The sequence below is a fragment of the Coregonus clupeaformis genome, chromosome 4, assembly GCF_020615455.1.
Source record: "Coregonus clupeaformis isolate EN_2021a chromosome 4, ASM2061545v1, whole genome shotgun sequence".
In the NCBI taxonomy this organism is placed as follows: Eukaryota; Metazoa; Chordata; class Actinopteri; order Salmoniformes; family Salmonidae; genus Coregonus; species Coregonus clupeaformis.
This window is the reverse complement of record NC_059195.1, coordinates 10,578,193-10,600,741: the sequence shown is the minus strand read 5'-3', so window position 1 is coordinate 10,600,741 and position 22,549 is coordinate 10,578,193. Positions and strand designations below refer to the sequence as shown.

The following is a 22,549-nucleotide window of genomic DNA, read 5'->3' as shown; positions in this document are numbered from 1 at the left end:
CTAAGGGGAACTACAATCCAGCCCAAAGCGCACCCCAACGGATACCAAATTAAACGGCCCATTGCAGACCACCCAGACCTCACCTCCAATCCGCAAGATGCGGCAATCTTGGCAATCTCTAAATGAAAGCTAGACAGTCAGAGAGCATTGAAAATTCTAAAACCGATGGATAGAGGACAATTTCTTGCCAGTTTTGACGACAAGGAAAAATAATACATTTTAAGTGCGGCCCTCCGGACCTCGGTCAAAACTAAATGTGTCCCATGGTGCAAAATGAGTTTGACACCCTTGCTTTAAACAATGCCCAAGATGCCGCCAGACCCCTGGTGGAATGGGTGCCCTTGCCCCTTGCTGCCATATGCCAGGGAGATAGCCTCCACAATCCAGTCGGAGAGGCGCTGCTTAAAGAGCACTCTACCACGAGCCGGATTAGCAAAACAGACAAAAAGCTGGTCATCCAACCAGAAAGCGAGTTACCCCTTCTTCCCATTATAGGCGACAAAATGTCTGGGTATAGAGGGAAGAAATCCCACATATGGGAGACACCACATCTTTGACACCCGTAAACACTGTGGAACTTGGGGGAGATTCTCTTCTGCACTGTTCAACCAATCCAGTAAATGTGGAGGAGGAGCTAAGATGGAGTGTCGCCTTGTTAAGACAGAGAGGAAGAGGCGAAGCGAGAGGTTTCACTCTAGCTAAAATCTGTCCAAAATAAGCCCAATACATTTCTATGGGCTTATTTTGAACCTAAACTTGTCACCTGCCTTCCCGCCTTTGGGACAACGACTCTCATTGTTAGGGCAGAGACATGAGCATCTCGTCATTATATAGAGATCTCTGGTTAACATCCATCCAAAATCGGAAGGCTCTCTTTCCATTTCCCCTGAAAACCGGAACATTCGGTTTTTGGGGACTCGGCAGAGGCTAGCTTCCAACATACGTTGTGCTCATGTGAGACTGTATAGCCTGCATGGAACCTGGACCCTTTCTGGGTACCGGGGGCTCCTGCAACAGCTTATGTACCCTATTTGGCCATAACCGAAATGTGGGCACTGTTGGTTTAATGGTGGGGGACACAGGCGACTCAGACCTGTGCCACAAGCCCCTCGCTCCGGGGGTTACCCAAGATACAGTAGGGGCTGCATCTTCACCGGAGGTGCACACACATGCCCCGCTTCCTCCACTCCCTACAACTCCAGCAATTGGATATAGGGGTGGGGTTGCCATAACACTGGGGGAAAGCTAGTAGCTTCATTTGACGGTTGTTGTGTATGCTAGCCGACATTAGCCATGAGGCTTTAGTCTAAGCTAAGCAAGTAGCCAGCTAGCTGGCGTTCGCCCAGTGGACTAGAAGCCAAGCCTGAGCTTGTGGCGCCTTCCTCCGGTATTGAAAATCTCTTTCACCGTAGCACTGTGAGGTGGGACTGGTCCGTTTAGAATAACCAAGCAACTGACTGCTACGTACACTAAACAAGAGAGCTAAACCAGCAATTCCACCGTGGGAAGGCAAGAATAGCTAGTAGCATGCTTTGCAGCACTTCGCTATAGCCTAGTCTCAAAAGTCTCGTAGGACTGGATCACTGAGGCGAGACTGGACCCTTCGTCAACCAAGTCTGGAAAGAGATGCAAGCAGTGCTTGACCGAGGCACATACAGGTGGCAGGGCGTCCCCACGAACCAGGTCGACCTCTCCCTTCGAGAGTAGCCTCCCATAACCGGTGACAATACACACAAGACTGGGTTGAGCAAGGGCAGCATCCGCATGCACCAAGCTCAGGCAAAAACAAGACATCTGATCCAACCAAAGCCACAGCTCCATCCCTGCCTCCCGCAACTCAGGTATAGGCATCTGGGAGAGGAAAGTCACTATCGGAAACTCCAAGCTTCCTCAAGAGTTTGCACGCAGCCAGTGGCAATGCGCACACAGACTGGTTCGAGCAAGAGCAGCCTGAGCGTGCGCCAAGCCGAGACAAACAAGACAACAATCGTGAGTATCTATTAGTGCTGTAGTATAGCTGCATGACTGGGGGCATGGTCGCAAACCTGTGCCCGGTTGTCAGTCTTCGTCGTCTCAGTCGCATTTTTAACCATCTTACTCATTGCTATAGCCAGGCTAAGCAACCCAAAGAATACTATACTGAACAAAAATATAAATGCAACATGCAACAATTTCAATGATTTTACTGAGTTACCGTTCATATAAGGAAATCAGTCAATTGAAATAAATAAATTAGGCCCTAATCTACAGATTTCACATGACTGGGTAGGGGCGCACTGGGGAGCCAGGCACAGCCAATCAGAATGAGTTTTTCCCCACAAAAGGGCTTTATGTGGAGGTCCTGGGCTGGCGTGGTTACACGTGGTCTGCAGTTGTGAGGCCAGTTGGACGTACTACCAAATTCTCTAAAACGACGTTGGTAGAGAAATTAACATTAAATTCTCTGGCAACAGCTCTGGTGGACATTCCAGCAGTCAGCATGCCAATTGCACGATTTTATTGCCCCCAGCACAAGGTGCACCTGTGTTATGATCATGCTGTCTATCAGCTTCTTGATATGCCACACCTGTCAGGTGAATGGATTATCTTCGCAAAGGAGAAATGCTCACTAACAGGGATGTAAACCAATTTGTGCACAAAATTTGAGAGAAATACGCTTTTTGTGCATATGGAAAATTTTTGGGATCTTTTATTTCAGCTCATGAAACATGGGACCAACACTTTACATGTTGCGTTTATATTTCTGTTCAGTATAATTGGTTTGTAGAAAGGAAACTACAAAAACAAAATACAAATTTAGCACACAACATCCAAAGGGGGAGGACGCTCAACCACAATGGGACAGTTTAGTTATATAATATATAATAATAATAATAATATGCCATTTAGCAGACGCTTTTATCCAAAGCGACTTACCGTCATGTGTGCATACATTTTTACGTATGGGTGGTCCCGGGGATAGAACCCACTACACTGGCGTTACAAGCGCCATGCTCTACCAATTGAGCTACAGAGGACCACCTAAATATGTAGAGACCCTTTATGATCACCTCCTGAATATATAGAGCTATATGATCACATTTCATGAAATACAGGTCCTGTTGAGGAACAAAACACCAATGAGGATGAAGCTCGGAAGTCGGGGAAAGAATCAGTCAAAAGAAGAAAAGAAAAAAAAGAGGGGGGACCACACAGTCACAGTAATTATATATTTGCTTCACCCAGGGGTTTTGTTTCCTGGGGATGGGTTTAGCTGAGCTGAGCTGAGTTGGAGCAAAGTTTGACAGTCTCACGTTCCAATGTTTGTTTTAAGATACCAGCGTGAATCGTTCTGCTCAGCTCGAGGTGAAGAGCTGAAGAATTGAAGAAATTAATCCGAGCCTCAGTGTTATCACCTGTGGAAGACGGGGCTTCCAGCGGCGCGCTGTTTTCATTGGCTTTGTCAGGTGTGATTGTACGTTCTTCAGTCGAGCTCGCGAGAGCGTGACTCCTCACAGTGATGTGTTGTAGTGAAAGTACCGACTGAAAGGGAACCCAAATGGTTTCGACCTGACGCTCCTTGCACACAGCCAAAAGGCTGGTTCCCACACAACCAGCTGATTCTGTGCCAGCAGAGGGAGTGAGGCTGAAGCCTTCAAGCTCTGCTGCCTGCCTGCAGTGTATGCTCTTAAAAAGCCCATCGCACACTACAGCAGCTTGTGATGGGTTGTAGTGGCCTATGTGGTGCTGGCTGGATCACTAGGCCTACTACTTCTCTCAATTAACAGTTTTATGTTCCTCGCTGCGACGGCTAATTAGTCTGGGAGCATCCTGGAGTTCCGACACCATGTCGACTGTTGCCTCTAACAATATTTCCATGAGAGGCCAGTGGTTAGTTGAAGCAGAGGAAAGGCCACTAGACCTACTAGGCTACATTTTTGCTGAATCGAGTCACCTTCCAGTGTTCCCATGTGAAGCATACACATTACATGTGACTCACATACGCTAGGGTAGGTTGATGATTTTCCAATGGTTTATTTAGTAACAGTAGACTAGTAGGGGACTTTCTCAAGCCACTTTGTTTTTGTTGATCCAACTTCAGTCACTCTACTGATTTGCTAATTGTTTGTGTCATGTTAGATAACTTGCCCTTCAGGAGAAAATGTACACGTTGTTTCTGTTTAGGTCATTTCCATGTAAAATGATCCATGAGCATCAACATGTGAAGTTCATAGGAGCATGTCAAATTGGGTGTTAAATGAAAGCTAAAGCTCAGACCAAATCTGAAACAATCATAGACATCTATGTTGTTTTTAAAATGTTTGGACAGCACAGTACAGCACATTCCAGTACAGGCTCTGATCAGACCCTACACCCAAACGAGGGCACTACGTTCATCCACCTCTGGCCTGCTAGCTCCCCTACCTCTACAGAAGCACAGTTCCCGCTCAGCCCATTCAAAGCTATTCGCTACTCTGGCACCCCAATGGTGGAACAAGCTCCCCCACGACGCCAGGACAGCTGAGTCACTGACCACCTTCCGGAGACACTTGAAACCCTACCTCTTTAAGGAATACCTGGAATAGTATAAAGTAATCCTTCTTCCCCTACCCCCCATAAAAAAAATAAAAAAATAAAGTGGTTGTCCCACTGGCTATCATAAGTTGAATGCACCAATTTGTAAGTCGCTCTGGATAAGAGCGTCTGCTAAATGATGTAAATGTAAATGTAGAGCACAGTACAGTAAAGAAAAGTAGAGTATTGTTCAGTACAGTAGAGCACAGTATAGAGTACAGTACAGTAAAGAAAAGTAGAGTATAGTTCAGTACAGTACAGTCCTGCACTGTACTGTACTATACAGTAGAGTAGAATAGAGTGAAGTAGAGTTCAGTGCAGTACACAGTAGAGCCCGTGGAATTGCCCTTTAACAAACAGGAAAACACTTCTAGTCTAGTGCAAACCATCTATTTGATTATTTCCCATGTTGAAACAGCCAACACTCATGTCATGGGTGCTATGGCAACCACACAAGAGCTTACAAACATGCTCCTGAGTGAAAGAGACTACTAGCCTAAATGCCAAACTCACTTAGGCATACCGTTTTCCACCTCAGCGTTCCATGAAAAATGGAAACGTCCACATTTTCGAAGAAAACAAAGCCTTTCAATGTAATGAGCTGTCTTCATCATGCTTACCAAAACAGAGGGGCTAGCCAGTGATCAATGGAGGGACATTCAGTATGACACAGTTCACTACACAACACAAGAAACTACAGCAATGCATGCAACTACAGCAAGGGACATATCATAGTGTTGAGAACTACAGTTACATTCGGCTAACTAATTGGCTAAATTGATGTACAATAAATAAGCATGAAGTGACAGCTAGAATACATAGAGTATGATTAAAACTGTAACCGTTTGTAAAATTATTGTCATAGGCCTTATTCACACGAAGATATATATTTTTTACAGCGACAAAGTATTACCTACAAAGAACGGATTAGGCTACCTGGTAAAAACAGCCCTTCGAGCAATAACTTGTTAATGGAAATTAAATTACAGTCCTGCTACTTAATTAAATCTAGGTGGAAGATTACAAGTCTGTAGTGTAGCCTAGGCTTATAATGGAGGTAGGGCTGGCACAATTATAGTATAACCGTCAATTATGGACAATAACCGTGAACAAATAATTTGGGTTCATAATCGTCTTAATACATTCATTTTAGAAGAAGGGGGCTTCAAATTTATATTCAATTACAGTTGAAGTCGGAAGTTTACATACACTTATGTTGGAGTCATTAAAACTCGTTTTTCAACAACTCCACAAATGTCTTGTTAACAAACTATAGTTTTGGCAAGTCGGTTAGGACATCTACTTTGTGCATGACACAAGTAATTTTTCCAACAATTGTTTACAGACAGATTATTTCACATATAATTTACTGTATCACAATTCCAGTGGGTCAGAAGTTTACATACACTAAGTTGATGGTGCCTTTAAACAGCTTGGAAAATTCCAGAAAATGATGTCATGGCTTTAGAAGCTTCTGATAGGCTAATTGACATCATTTGAGTCAATTGGAGGTATACCTGTGGATGTATTTCAAGGCCTACCTTCAAACTCAGTGCCTCTTTGCTTGAGATCATGGGAAAATCAAAAGAAATCAGCCAAGACCTCAGAAAAAAAAATGGTAGACCTCCACAAGTCATTTCCAAACGCCTGAAGGTACCACGTTCATCTGTACAAACAATAGTACGCAAGTTTAAACACCATGGGACCACGCAGCCGTCATACCGCTCAGGAAGGAGACGCGTTCTGTCTCCTAGATATGAACGTACTTTGGTGCGAAAAGTGCAAATCAATCCCAGAACAACAGTAAAGGACCTTGTGAAGATGCTGGAGGAAACAGGTACAAAAGTATCTATACCCACAGTATAACGAGTCCTATATCGACATAACCTGAAAGGCCGCTCAGCAAGGAAGAAGCTACTGCTCCAAAACCGCCATAAAAAAGACAGACTACGGTATGCAACTGCACATGGGGACAAAGATCATACTTTTTGGAGAAATGTCCTCTGGTCTGATGAAACAAAAATAGAACTGTTTGCACATAATGACCATCGTTATGTTTGGAGGAAAAAGGTGGGACTTGCAAGCCGATGAACACCATCCCAACCGTGAAGCACGGAGGTGGCAGCATCATGCTGTGGGGGTGCTTTGCTGCAGGAGGGACTGGTGCACTTCACAAAATAGATGGCATCATGAGGAAGGAAAATTATGTGGACATATTGAAGCAACATCTCAAGACATCAGTCAGGAAGTTAAAGCTTGGTCGCAAATGAGTCTTCCAAATGGACAATGACCCCAAGCATACTTCCAAAGTTGTGGCAAAATGGCTTAAGGACAACAAAGTCAAGGTATTGGAGTGGCCATCACAAAGCCCTGACCTCAATCCTATTGAAAATGTGTGGGCAGAACTGCAAAGGTGTGTGCAAGCAAGGAGGCCTACAAACCTGACTCAGTTACACCAGCTCTGTCAGGAGGAATGGGCCAAAATTCACCCAACATATTGTGGGAAGCTTGTGGAAGGCTACCCGAAACGTTTGACCCAAGTTAAACAATTTAAAGGCAATGCTACCAAATACTACTTGAGTGTATGTAAACTTCTGACCCACTGGGAATGTGATGAAATAAATAAAAGCTGAAATAAATAATTCTCTCTACTATTATTCTGACATTTCACATTCTTAAAATAAAGTGGTGATCCTAACTGACCTAAGACAGGGAATTTTTACTAGGATTAAATGTCAGGAATTGTGAAAAACTGAGTTTAAATGTATTTGGCTAAGGTGTATGTAAACTTCTGTCTTCAACTGTACATATACACTAAATGACTAAAAGTATGTGGACACCTGCTCGTCGAACATCTCATTCCAAAATCATGGGCATTAATATGGAGTTGGACCCCCCTTTGCTGCTATAACAGCCTCCACAATTCATGGAAGGCTTTCCACTAGATGTTGGAACATTGCTGCGGGGACTTGCTTCCATTCAGCCACAAGAGCATTAGTGAGGTTGAGCACTGATGTTGGGCGATTAGGCCTGGCTAGCAGCCGGCGTTCCAATTCATCCCAAAGGTGTTCAATGGGGTTGAGGTCAGGGCTCTGTGCAGGCCAGTCAAGTTCTTCCACACTGATCTCGACAAACCATTTCTGTATGAATCTCGCTTTGTGCACGGGGGCATTGTCATGCTGAAACAGGAAAGGGCCTTCCCCAAACTGTTGCCACAAAGTTGGAAGCACAGAATTGTCTAGAATGTCATCGTATGCTGTAGCGTTACGATTTCCCTTCACTGGAACTAAGGGGCCTTGCCCAAACCATGAAAAACAGCCCCAGAGTCTAATGACGGCGAGCTTTACAAGACTCCAGCCGACACTTGGCATTGCGCATGGTGATCTTAGGCTTGGGTGTGGCTGCTCGGCCATGGAAACCCATTTCATGAAGCTCCCGACGAAAATGTATTGTGCTGACGTTGCTTCGAGAGGCAGTTTGGAACTCAGTAGTGAGTGTTTTTTTTTGTTGAAACCGAGGACAGACTATTCAGCACTCGGCGGTCCCGTTCTGTGAGCTTGTGTGGCCTACCACTTCGCGGCTGAGTCGTTGTTGCTCCTAGACGTTTCCACCCCAAGAACAGCACTTACAGTTGACCAGGGCAGCTCTAGCAGGGCAGAAAGTTGACGAACTGACTTGTTGGAAAGGTGGCATCCTATGACGGTGACACATTGAAAGTAACTGAGTGCTTCAGTAAGGCTATTCTACTGCCAATGTTTGACTATGGAGATTGCATGGCTGTGTGCTCGATTTTATACACCTGTCAGCAACGGGTGTGGCTGAAATAGCAGAATCACTCATTTGAAGGGGTGTCCACATACTTTTGTATATATAGTGTAGTTTACCCATTAGCAGTTTTTGAAGTGGGTACTGTTAGTAATCCTTTTACGAGGAGAATGGCACAGTAAAGAGAAGCTTCATTTTGAAAAGTTATAAGCGGTTAAAACCATACGTTTTTTAGACAGGGGTGTCACCAAAGCTGTGATGTATTCATTAGGTATGTTGCAGCTAATTTTCAAAGATGCATTATGATGCATTACAAGTTTTTAAAAAGAACAACAAAAAATAGACAATTATGACAATAACGTGGCCATTTGCATGACAATTCATCGTTACCCAAAATTCCATAATCATAACAGCCCTAAATGGAAGTTCACATTATACTAGTTTCTCTACATCAGGGGTGTCAAACTCATTTTAGCTCAGGGGCCACATGGAGGAAAATCTATTCCCAAGTGGGCCGGACCGGTAAAATCATGGTATATATAACTTAAAAACAACAACTTCAGATTGTTTTCTTTGTTTTAATACTATCAACATAAAACATAAAGCTGGAGCCTGAGGACAGTGTGTCCAAAATAGTACAAGCACAACATCACTATTAATCATAAAACACCTCAAGTTTATTTGAAAATTCTAAAGAAAAAAGAACACACAAACACACAATGCCTCAGTGATTCACAGAACTGTTTCACAGATCACAGAACTATATCAGGGTGTCATTTCTCAGGCAGAAATGTAGATACAAATAATGAAATCCTGTTCCCCAAACAAGTGCAAGAACCACAGAGTCAAGAATAGGTTAAATATACAAATAAAATAAAATCAATTAAAAACAATAGCACATCAACATAAAAACATATAAACATAAAGCTGGAGCCTGAGGACAGTGTGTCCAAAAGCACAACATCACTATTAATCATAAAACACCTCAAGCTATTTGAAATTCTGAGGACAAACAACACACAAACACACAATGCCTCAGTGATTCACAGAAGTATATCACAGATCACAGAACTATATCAGGGTGTCTCATGCAGCACTTTAAGTGGGGTTGCATAGTTTATTTGACTCCTGATACCTGGCATCTTTTAGCTTTCACCAGCGCATCAATATCAGGCGTCACATCCTGAGTGGCAGCCAGCTTCAGGATGTGATTCAAGTGCTTGTGCGTGAGCCTTGAGCGCAGCTTTGTTTTATTTATGCTCATTACAGAGAACTTGCTCACAAAGATATGTGGTTCCAAACATGCACAACAGTTTTGCAGCGAGGGCTGTCAAGTTGGGGTAACCTGGCAAGAGATTCTGATAAAATGTGTCCAAGCCAGCTGCGGCAAATTTGCCCTTCAAATCCGAGTCACACTGCAAGTATATTATTTCAAGTTGGATGCTGACGGGCAGATCAGAGGGATTCACGGTTAATGGCGAACAAAAAACGTTGAAGTCTTTCTCCAGTTCACCAAAAATCTGAAAGCGTTGCTCAAACTCCCTTAACAGTCCCGTTATTTTATCTTTGAACCGCTTCATGTCTGCCACATGTTGGGTCGCGCACACATTTTTCAGACAGGGGAAGTGAGTTGCATCTCCCACAATGACAGCTTCAACTTGAAAGAATGTATGCTGTCATAATACTGCGTGGCAACTTTGTTGCACCCTTGCAGCTGTTTGTTCAAGTTATTCAGGTGCTCTGTAACATCCACCATAAATGCAAGGTCCTGCATCCATTCTGCGGAATGAAATTCTAACACTCCTTTTCTTCCATGAACTGTTCCATTTCTTCTCGTAAATCAAAGAAACGCCTCAGCACAGCACCTCGGCTTAACCATCTTACCTCAGTGTGGTATGGCAGGCCATAGATGTGGTCTTTCTCTCTGAGAAGGCTGTCAAACTGACGTTGATTCAGGCTTCTGGATCGGATGAAATTAACAGTTTGGATAATATAATAATATAATAATAATATAATAATAATATAATAAAAATAATAACCACCTTCATGACGTTATCCATCTTTAATGACTTGCAACACAAAGCCTCCTGGTGCAAAATACAGTGAAAAGTCCAAAAATCACGTCCTCCATTTGCAGATTGCACTTTCTCTCTGAACTTTGTCACAACGCCTGCTTTTTTCCCGATCATTGAGGGCGCACCATCTGTAGCCAGGCTGACAGCGCGGGACCAGTCCACTCCGACCCTGTCCAGCGCGCTGACGAGTGCAGTGAAAATATCAGCTGCTGTCGTTGTATCTGTTATCGGCACCAACTCCCACGAACTCCTCGGTGACGGTCAATGTGTCATCAACTCTGCGGATGAAAATGGCCAGTTGTGCAACATCTGTAATGTCCGTGCTTTCATCAATTGCAACCGAAAACGCAATAAATTACTTTACTTTTTGCTTCAACTGGCTGTCCAAATCCACTGAAAGATCGGAAATCCTGTCTGCAACTGTGTTTCTTGTCAGGCTGATATTTGCAAAAGCCTGGTGCTTTTCAGGGCACACAATCTCCGCTGCCTTCATCATGCATGTTTTTACAAATTCACCCTCACTAAATGGTTTTGAAGCAACTGCGATTTCATTAGCAATGAGGTAGCTAGCTTTCACTGCAGCGTCACTGATGTCTCGGCTGTGAGTAAACACAGACTGCTGTTTCTTCAGACCCGCCAACAGTTCATTCACCTTCTCTCTTTTCCGCTGTCCTTGAAAGTTGTCATATTTGTCGGCATGAAGACTCACATAGTGGCGACGAAGGTTATATTCTTTCAGCACTGCAACATGCTGTGAACACACCAAACATACAGCTTTCCCATTCAATTCCGTGAATAAATAGAAGGATGACAATTTTTCTTGGAACACTCTGCGTCCACTTTTCTCTTTTTTGACAGAGACATATTGGGGCAATGAGGGTGCCAAAGCACATAATGTTAAAAGTAGAAGCCGTAATAAATATCGCGGGCAAAACAAAGTAGCTCATCCGGACTGGCTGCACTTGCTTGACCTATTTGCTCTGCCCCGGTATAAACAGTTTGCTTGCTTAACACAATTGCTATTGCGCCATCCAGTGGACACAATTGGAAAAGCAGTTTCTTTTATTGAAAAATTGCAGCTCATTTTTATACTTTACAAAATCATCTCGCGGGCCGGATTAAACCCGTTTGCGGGCCTGATCCGGCCCACGGGCCGGACGTTTGACACCCCTGCTCTGCATGGTCAAGGTCACGTGAAATACTTTGCCTTATCTTGGCAGAGGCCTTGCATTAAAATTATGTCTAGTTTAAATATCAACCATCGCTCTAGGGATTATTTGAGTCCCCTACAGCAGCTGTATCAAAGGAAGGCAATTGGCTTTGTAAGGGGAAACAGTTAGGTTTAGTAGAATCAGCCAGGAGCAAGCCTTGACTTTTCCAGGCAAAGGCTACCTGTAGCACTAACTCTGTTCTCAATGTCTATTCTGATGATTACAGTACAAGTACATATAAATTCCACTATTCCACCTGCGTAATAACAAACAAACTCCACTCCATTACTATGTAATTACAAAGCAATTAAGCTATTTATAAGCCTACGTAACAATATGTTGCAATGTTGTTACTATGGTAATTACAGTGTTACTACACAGTAAATTGTGACCCCAAACAGAATAAAGCTTTAATGAGGTGCATCACATAGCCTAAAAAAAGCACAGCTGTCAGCTGATCAGCTGATCATGGTGTTGTGGCTTGAACATTACAGAGTCTGTGGAGAGGTCAACGCTTTAATTTAGTCAAATCCTTCCCAACCTTGTTCAATTCACCTGGTTTCTTAATGTAGGAGCTGGCCGGGCCTTTGCAGCTACCCAGCTACCCTTTTCTGAGTCAAGATCACCTTTGCAGTCAAAAAGCAACATGACTTAAAAACATGTAACATTAACCTATTAAAAACTGTACTGTAGGAATGAGGTTTACGCAGTTTTGCGCAGTAGGCCTAATACATTATCACAACATATTGGCTATATGTTTAGCCTGCCAATGTTGTTCTTCTCAGACCATATCATATTTCAAAACTCAAGCTTTGATAACAAAATACACTGCTCAAAAAAATAAAGGGAACACTTAAACAACACATCCTAGATCTGAATGAATGAAATAATCTTATTAAATACTTTTTTCTTTACATAGTTGAATGTGCTGACAACAAAATCACACAAAAATTATCAATGGAAATCAAATTTATCAACCCATGGAGGTCTGGATTTGGAGTCACCCTCAAAATTAAAGTGGAAAACCATACTACAGGCTGATCCAACTTTGATGTAATGTCCTTAAAACAAGTCAAAATTAGGCTCAATAGTGTGTGTGGCCTCCACGTGCCTGTATGACCTCCCTACAACGCCTGGGCATGCTCCTGATGAGGTGGCGGATGGTCTCCTGAAGGATCTCCTCCCAGACCTGGACTAAAGCATCCGCCAACTCCTGGACAGTCTGTGGTGCAACGTGGCATTGGTGGATGGAGCGAGACATGATGTCCCAGATGTGCTCAATTGGATTCAGGTCTGGGGAACGGGCGGGCCAGTCCATAGCATCAATGCCTTCCTCTTGCAGGAACTGCTGACACACTCCAGCCACATGAGGTCTAGCATTGTCTTGCATTAGGAGGAACCCAGGGCCAACCGCACCAGCATATGGTCTCACAAGGGGTCTGAGGATCTCATCTCGGTACCTAATGGCAGTCAGGCTACCTCTGGCGAGCACATGGAGGGCTGTGCGGCCCCCCAAAGAAATGCCACCCCACACCATGACTGACCCACCGCCAAACCGGTCATGCTGGAGGATGTTGCAGGCAGCAGAACGTTCTCCACGGCGTCTCCAGACTGTCACGTCTGTCACATGTGCTCAGTGTGAACCTGCTTTCATCTGTGAAGAGCACAGGGCGCCAGTGGCAAATTTGCCAATCTTGGTATTCTCTGGCAAATGCCAAACGTCCTGCACGGTGTTGGGCTGTAAGCACAACCCCCACCTGTGGACGTCGGGCCCTCATACCACCCTCATGGAGTCTGTTTCTGACCGTTTGAGCAGACACATGCACATTTGTGGCCTGCTGGAGGTCATTTTGCAGGGCTCTGGCAGTGCTCCACCTGCTCCTCCTTGCACAAAGGCGGAGGTAGCGGTCCTGCTGCTGGGTTGTTGCCCTCCTACGGCCTCCTCCACGTCTCCTGATGTACTGGCCTGTCTCCTGGTAGCGCCTCCATGCTCTGGACACTACGCTGACAGACACAGCAAACCTTCTTGCCACAGCTCGCATTGATGTGCCATCCTGGGTGAGCTGCACTACCTGAGCCACTTGTGTGGGTTGTAGACTCCGTCTCATGCTACCACTAGAGTTAAAGCACCGCCAGCATTCAAAAGTGACCAAAACATCAGCCAGGAAGCATAGGAACTGAGAAGTGGTCTGTGGTCACCACCTGCAGAACCACTTCTTTATTGGGGGTGTCTTGCTAATTGCCTATAATTTCCACCTGTTGTCTATTCCATTTGCACAACAGCATGTGAAATGTATTGTCAATCAGTGTTGCTTCCTAAGTGGACAGTTTGATTTCACAGAAGTGTGATTGACTTGGAGTTACATTGTGTTGTATAAGTGTTCCCTTTATTTTTTTGAGCAGTGTAGATCAGTTCGTGTAGCACTTGCGAGGCACAGCTGAGCATAAATTAAAATAATTTGCTTTTTTATTTTACTGGACTGATGGTACCTGCATCTGATGGTCATGGTGCTTTCAAGACAACTGGGAACTCAGAAAAATAACGAGGTCAAATCATGATGTCCGTGATCTTCAGATCGGAGATGCCAGAGTTTCCGACTTGGAATTCCGAGTTGGATGACCGTAAAAAATATATATATATCAGTCGGAGCTCATTTTTTTCCGAGTTCCCAGTTGTTTTGAACACAGAATTAGTCTGAGTGGAGGGAGGGAGGAAGCAGCAGAGGGTCTGCCTCTCATGGTCCCTGCTCTCTACTTTTCTCCGGTGAGACTTTCCAGAGAGAGGGGACACACAGTATTCCACCCGCATATGCCTCAAGCACAAATTCATATTGTTCCTATGACCAGAGAAAGTGAAATATTCCCTTGATATTAAAATAGACACGTCGAGCTGCTAATAATAAAAACGCAGGCTTGTTGATACACTTGGCTGCTCATTTTTTTCAGCTGCACGAGAGTGGTAGTAGGGAGAAGTGCATTTTATGTGTTGAATAAAAACTTAAACATGAACTCACTCATAAAAACAATCTCTTTGCTGTATTTATTGACAGTCTCTCTCTGGTCATGGTTTTAAATGTTATGAAATGTCAAGTAGGCTAGTATCACATTTTGTTGTGGCCAGGGTTGTGGAAGCTGTAGGCACAGTGATTTGAGCTATCCAATTGGCCAGCGCAGTAGGCACACTTCATTTAACCACAGCTCTCCCAGTCCGCCGGGTAGGCTGAGTTTTTCTTTCAGACAAATTAAATGGAACATTTTGCCTACCCGGAGCGCATAGATTCTGAATCAAGTGCACCTACCGCCAACAGCGCAACACACAAAAAAAAAAGGAGCACAAACCTTTAACATTGGCTTTTCTACCGAAATGTTTGGTGATCGACTAGGAATGCCTTGAAGATCGACCAGTCGATGATCGACCGGTTTGGTGACCACTGCTCTAGATCACTAATGTTCAGATTAAGAGAGAGCTCTTATGTAAACATGTTCTAATTAAATCACCTCTATGGCTAAAAATAACAATTTGGAAAAGAAACTGAGGCAAAAGCGATTTAAAATTCACTAAATATACAGTGGGGAAAAAAAGTATTTAGTCAGCCACCAATTGTGCAAGTTCTCCCACTTAAAAAGATGAGAGAGGCCTGTAATTTTCATCATAGGTACGCGTCAACTATGACAGACAAATTGAGATTTTTTTTCTCCAGAAAATCACATTGTAGGATTTTTAATGAATTTATTTGCAAATTATGGTGGAAAATAAGTATTTGGTCACCTACAAACAAGCAAGATTTCTGGCTCTCACAGACCTGTAACTTCTTCTTTAAGAGGCTCCTCTGTCCTCCACTCGTTACCTGTATTAATGGCACCTGTTTGAACTTGTTATCAGTATAAAAGACACCTGTCCACAACCTCAAACAGTCACCCTCCAAACTCCACTATGGCCAAGACCAAAGAGCTGTCAAAGGACACCCGAAACAAAATTGTAGACCTGCACCAGGCTGGGAAGACTGAATCTGCAATAGGTAAGCAGCTTGGTTTGAAGAAATCAACTGTGGGAGCAATTATTAGGAAATGGAAGACATACAAGACCACTGATAATCTCCCTCGATCTGGGGCTCCACGCAAGATCTCACCCCGTGGGGGTCAAAATGATCACAAGAACGGTGAGCAAAAATCCCAGAACCACACGGGGGGACCTAGTGAATGACCTGCAGAGAGCTGGGACCAAAGTAACAAAGCCTACCATCAGTAACACACTACGCCGCCAGGGACTCAAATCCTGCAGTGCCAGACGTGTCCCCCTGCTTAAGCCAGTACATGTCCAGGCCCGTCTGAAGTTTGCTAGAGTGCATTTGGATGATCCAGAAGAGGATTGGGAGAATGTCATATGGTCAGATGAAACCAAAATAGAACTTTTTGGTAAAAACTCAACTCGTCGTGTTTGGAGGACAAAGAATGCTGAGTTGCATCCAAAGAACACCATACCTACTGTGAAGCATGGGGGGTGGAAACATCATGCTTTGGGGCTGTTTTTCTGCAAAGGGACCAGGACGACTGATCCGTGTAAAGGAAAGAATGAATGGGGCCATGTATCGTGAGATTTTGAGTGAAAACCTCCTTCCATCAGCAAGGGCATTGAAGATTAAACGTGGCTGGGTCTTTCAGCATGACAATGAACCCAAACACACCGCCCGTGCAACGAAGGAGTGGCTTCGTAAGAAGCATTTCAAGGTCCTGGAGTGGCCTAGCCAGTCTCCAGATCTCAACCCCATAGAAAATCTTTGGAGGGAGTTGAAAGTCCATGTTGCCCAGCGACAGCCCCAAAACATCACTGCTCTAGAGGAGATCTGCATGGAGGAATGGGCCAAAATACCAGCAACAGTGTGTGAAAACCTTGTGAAGACTTACAGAAAACGTTTGACCTGTGTCATTGCCAACAAAGGGTATATAACAAAGTATTGAGAAACTTTTGTTATTGACCAAATACTTATTTTCCACCATAATTTGCAAATAAATTCATAAAAAATCCTACAATGTGATTTTCTGGATTTTTTTTCCTCATTTTGTCTGTCATAGTTGACGTGTACCTATGATGAAAATTACAGGCCCCTCTCATCTTTTTAAGTGGGAGAACTTGCACAATTGGTGGCTGATTGGACACCATAGTGCCCTCTAAGCTCATCACTAAGCTAAGGATCCTGGGACTAAACACCTCCCTCTGCAACTGGATCCTGGACTTCCTGACGGGCCGCCCCCAGGTGGTAAGGGTAGGTAACAACACATCTGCCACACTGATCCTCAACACGGGGGCCCCTCAGGGGTGCGTGCTCAGTCCCCTCCTGTACTCTCTGTTCACCCATGACTGCATGGCCAGGCACGACTCCAACACCATCATTAAGTTTGCCGACGACACAACAGTGGTAGGCCTGATCACCGACAACGATGAGATCAGGTCAGAGATCTGGCCGTGTGGTGCCAGGACAACAACCTCTCCCTCAACGTGACCAAGACAAAGGAGATGATTGTGGACTACAGGAAAAAAAAGAGGACTGAGCACGCCCCCATTCTCATCGACGGGGCTGTAGTGGAACAGGTTGAGAGCTTCAAGTTCCTTGGTGTCCACATCACCAACGAACTATCATGGTCCAAACACACCAAGACAGTCGTGAAGAGGGCACGATAAAGCCTATTCCCCCTCAGGAGACTAAAAAGATTTGGCATGGGTCCTCAGATCCTCAAAAAATTCTACAGCTGCACCATCGAGAGCATCCTGACTGGTTGCATCACCGCCTGGTATGGCAACTGCTTGGCCTCCGACCGCAAGGCACTACAGAGGGTAGTGCGTACGGCCCAGTACATCACTGGGGCAAAGCTTCCTGCCATCCAGGACCTCTATACCAGGCGGTGTCAGAGGAAGGCCCTCAAAATTGTCAAAGACTCCAGCCACCCTAGTCATAGACTGTTCTCTCTGCTACCGCACGGCAAGCGGTACCGGAGTGCCAAGTCTAGGTCCAAAGACTTCTCAACAGCTTCTACCCCCAAGCCATAAGACTCCTGAACAGCTAATCATGGCTACCCGGACTATTTGCACTGCCCCCCACCCCATCCTTTTTACGCTGCTGCTACTCTGTTAAGTATTTATGCATAGTCACTTTAACTCTACCCACATGTACATATTACCTCAACTACCTCAACTAGCCGGTGCCCCCGCACATTGACTCTGCAACGGTACCCCCCTGTATATATAGCCTCCCTACTGTCACTTTATTTTACTTCTGCTCTTTTTTTTCTCAACACAATTTTATTTTTATTTTTATAAATGCACTGTTGGTTAAGGGCTGTAAGTAAGCATTTCACTGTAATGTCTGCACCTGTTGTATTCGGCGCATGTGACCAATACAATTTGATTTGATTTGACTAAATACTTTTCCCCCCCACTGTAGGCCTAATATACCAGCACAATATAGCTTCACAGTTTTGAAAGGGATATTTTCGGGAAATTATTTAATTACATACAGGCCATCCTGTTTATTAAAGAAATATACTTTTACATAGGCCCAACCTATGGTGATTGGAATGATTATTCGAGTTGGCAAATAAATTAATGAACAGTCATAGTATCCAACCCGTGATACCATCAGCCTGCTGCGCTTGTTGCAGTTTAACCCATGCTTATCAATCAGTGAGTGATATATGGTGGTATTGATCAATGATTGAGGGGCCCAATAAATCTTTGCAATCATTAGCCTTGCAGGCTAAAGTGACACACCAGGTTACCGAAGTCACAATCTCACCCAGGCATGGGTGGAGCCGCCGGCCAACGGGCATGGCTGACATGCAGCGGGGTTTAAATAGCAGTAAATATAGCTAAGTGCTGTGATTAAGACGCAAACGCGCCTAATGCTGCACGGTTCGCGTCGTGCCAAGAGTAAAGACATCATCCTGGCAGAGGGAGGGAGAGAGTTTTGCTGACATGCCAGCCATGCTGAGGAACATTCTAGCTGGCACTCCCTCAATGTCACATCCATCCTTCTTCAGTGAGTGTCAGTCCCAGCAATGATGACTCCTGGTGCATCCAGACCCACTGTGTCCACTCTGTTGTTTTAGCCAGTGCTTAGGGATTCAGCTAGTAGCATTTACTAATATGATCCATTTCCAATGTGACTCATTAGTCCATCAATGACCTATACCTTTACGGTGGGAAAATAAATATGGTTAATGAGCACGCCGTGAAAAGCTAACAGACCATGAACTGTTACAGTGAACTCAATGATACCGTATCATCCTTAGAGTAGCGCCTTAAGGCAGTTAAATTATGTTCCTCCATCCTACTTTGTTCGGCCTGTTAGTTGAAAAGCAGGCTAGGCTTTCGAGCCAGGCAGATCATGAGAAGCAGCCAGGTGATCCTAAAAGCAGATGGGATTAGGAAGACAATTCCAATCCCCTGGTAGGAGGCAGTGTGACGTCAACCCTGCCTATGTCCCAAATGACACCCTTTTCCCTATAAAGTCCATTACTTATGGGCTCTGGTCAAATGTAGAGTACTATATAGCGAATACTGTGCCATTTGGGCCGCAGCCCATCTCTAGACAGAAGTCTGCTCCTGGCCTCCCTCTCCTCCAACACAGAATGGGATTCATCTGGCCAGGACATGCAGCAATTACGCCCCAACTAGAACACTGTGACACGCATTAGTTACTCCCACAGGGAAAAACTTGCTCCATTAGGTAATAACAGGCTAAATGGCTTGGGCCAGCACAGTCGGCAAACAGAGTAACAGACCATACCCCAAGGCAGAGAAAAGGGGAAAACTGTACTGTAAAGTGCCCCTGAAGTAGCAACACATAGCACAGAAATTGACAATTGTCATCACATTTGAAAGCAGAATCTCTGAACATGTAATGCAAAACAAATGGTTTAAGGCCATGATTTAGGATGCTGAAACATTGAGAAGGTGTATTAGTCATGTAGGCTGTGTCTTATCTTAAAATACAGGAAATGGAGATGAATGGAGCAGAATTAAATAAAGTAGCTACTAATTTTGTCTTGACAGCTGTACAGGTGCTTCTTTGAGTAAACGCAGGTGGCTACACATCAAATTTACAGAAGCATGCAGTGTCGGTAAGTAGCCTAGGCCTATACAGGCTGAACAAACATTCTCTGACTAAACACTATGAATATCACACCCAGAAAGGCATTTTCGAATTTGCAAGACTATCCTTTGGTCCATGTAGAGCCAACGGGATAAACAGCTAACTACTCAAATTTCTGAGGTTATATTGACATATTCAGATCAAAAAGGAAGCAAACTTTGATTATTTGATGCAGTCAGATCAATGTAAAAACATGTCATGAAATAAAAAATAATGAAAAATAAGAAAATGAGATCAATTGTTTTATGTCTCATCATGACTTCCATTCTTATCAGCTAGTTTAACACTAACCTTACGTAGCATGCGTAAAAAGACTAATAACACAAACTTGCATAATAGTGAAATGTCCCCTCGAAGTCGAACTCAACACAAAAGATGAACGGGCTTGAGTTGAGAGGATGCTGGTCTAGGTAGCGGTTGTGCGGTGCCAGCGCAAATGAGGCATGGCGCAAGACAAAGAATGGGAAACTTATCAGCCAGCGTTCGATAAGAAAGTATAGTGAACATACCAAAACGATTGCGAATCTCTCCTCCAATTCACCTGCCTCCGGCACAGGCAGTTTCAAAGGCATGTTATGTCCCCTGAAATCAGTTTGTTGGTCCATACTCCCTGCGTTCCCCATGTTTCAGGCGGATTTTAGCTGGATCACAACTACAACTATCGTCCACACCTTCCTGCTTGACTTCAGAAATCACAGAAAGTCTACAACTAAAATGTATCCGCGCCAATGCTTCTTGTTTGCTAATATTCCCGTTTTATCCCAGCCTCACCGCTTCAACATTAAACACAAGTGAGCAAATTTGCACATCACAATGGTTCCAATGAGTCGAGTCCTCGTGAAGCATTATGGAATAGGGGACTTGCTGGAAACTTGACTCGGAGCAACAACCGCGCAATCTTTATAACCAAAGAAAATTCCTATCCGTATCTTGCACAATTTCTGCTCCACTCCCAGTTAGATGTAATGACGATGTGCATGATTCAGGTTTATCAATCCCCGTATTAGTAGCTAGCTAACTCTCCCCCAGTAATGACCAACTAATACAGTAAAGAGTCCTGTCGACTCTACACACCGCACCACATGCACAATCACATCTCTACAGATTGGAGAAATTAGCCCTTTCAGAGACAAGCCTACTACTTGGGCGTGCCATAAACCATACGATGTTTTGTTGAGTTGCATGCTGGTATATGCAGTCTACTCATGGTGTATAACATGTGCATAACAACCTTATTTATTACAACCAATTTACTTAGTCCACAACCTTTATTACAATCTTATTCCAGTGTTTAAGTCCCATAGCCCCACGAATTAGGATAGGCCTAATTAAAAGTCCTCCTTTAGAGCCATTATAGATAGAATAACCCAACTTTTCACTAGGCTTGAGAGAAAAAAAGGCAAATAATCTATTAAGTATTTACTTTGCAGAAGATATGAGATAATGTATAGCTAACAGGGTGGAGTCCCATTGCTTGTGAGAGAAGATGACATCAGCTTCGGGAGAGGTTCCATGGGAAAGAGAGGTTCTCCAGATGCACAGTGGCTTTATTGAACAACACAGACTGATTCATCAGGGCGTTAGTCTGTCTTATCAGGGGTCAGCTGTGCTAGCTGGCTACACACATTGCATCAGGGACACAATGAAGAGAGAGGCTGACCAAAATGCTCCAAATTGTTTTGTTGACGACGTACATGTTCTGACATTCTCCTTCTCTGTCTCGTTTCTCGTCATTCAATTATCGAGCTAAGTGATTAAGCAGGATTTTGACTGGCTTGATTGTCATCCAAATTCACAGTCACTGAGTCAGTTGACAAAAGTGATATTTGGGACATGGGCAAAGCATGAAAACATGCTGGATAGATCAATGTCATTCACTCAGTTTAGTCAGTTAATGTGAAATGATAAAGGTTGTGAAAAAAGTAGGCCTACGTATATGTTTAGCATGAATAGAGTTCTATTTTCAATTCCAATATAATTTCCAATGTAAAATATTCTAAGTTTAGAGATGATATTCTTTCCCTTTGATATTCTTCCCCTTTGCAGACATACAGCAAACAATTAAATACCATCTAATACCGGTGAGCCTATCTTCAGAACATTGTAATTACAATCTAATTTCCTTGTCAGTGTAATCTCCACTGATATTTTTTCAACATGATATTTTAACCTCCATCACATACAGTAGCTATAATAATTGGCCTTTATTTTTCTCTCGAAGTCCATTGGTTTAGGAGCTCAACAACTGACCTATTATTCTCCACAAAAGACGCCACAAATGAAGTAATGAACATACAGAACAGTAGTGCTCAGCAGAGATATGCCTGTAAAATACACACACAAAACAATTAATATTCCAACAATAGTAAACAATAGCAGGGTCTCTCCCAGACATCTGCCGTGGACAGTAGCCAAGGCTGTGGAGTGAGTGGGATAGACATGATGCAGCTGATGATGAGCTAGACACAGGAGATGTGTGTGTGTGTGTGTGTGTGTGTGTGTTTGCATTTGTGCGTGTAGATGGAGATGGGCATGAGAGACATTGATTGCCTAGTGTAGGGTGGGGGTGGTGGCTGCAGACAGGCCAGGGCCTCAGCTGGCTGAAAAAGGCAGGGAGATAGTGTCAGTCCACTGGAACTGGAGAGAGAGAGAGAGAGAGAGAGAGAGAGAGAGAGAGAGAGAGAGAGAGAGAGACAGAGAGAGAGAGAGAGAGAGGGTCAGAGAGAGGGGAGTCAGAGAGAGGGGGAGCGATCAGAGAGAGAGGGAGAGAGAGAGCCGAGAGGGAGAGAGAGAG

General features: G+C 44.0%; 1 protein-coding gene across 3 annotated transcripts in view; it reads right to left on the bottom strand.

Moving 5' to 3' along the window:
* The window catches only part of LOC121551695 (formin-like protein 2), a 109,369-nt gene extending 88,508 nt beyond the window's left edge, over positions 1–20,861 (bottom strand). For all 3 annotated transcript variants that reach the window (XM_045210069.1, XM_045210072.1, XM_045210071.1), the window contains exon 1: positions 20,265–20,861. In XM_045210069.1, coding sequence (XP_045066004.1) covers positions 20,265–20,378 — 114 coding nt within the window. In that variant the 5' untranslated portion in view covers positions 20,379–20,861. The remainder of the gene's footprint in view (positions 1–20,264) is intronic.
* Between the last annotated feature and the right edge of the window lie 1,688 nt (positions 20,862–22,549).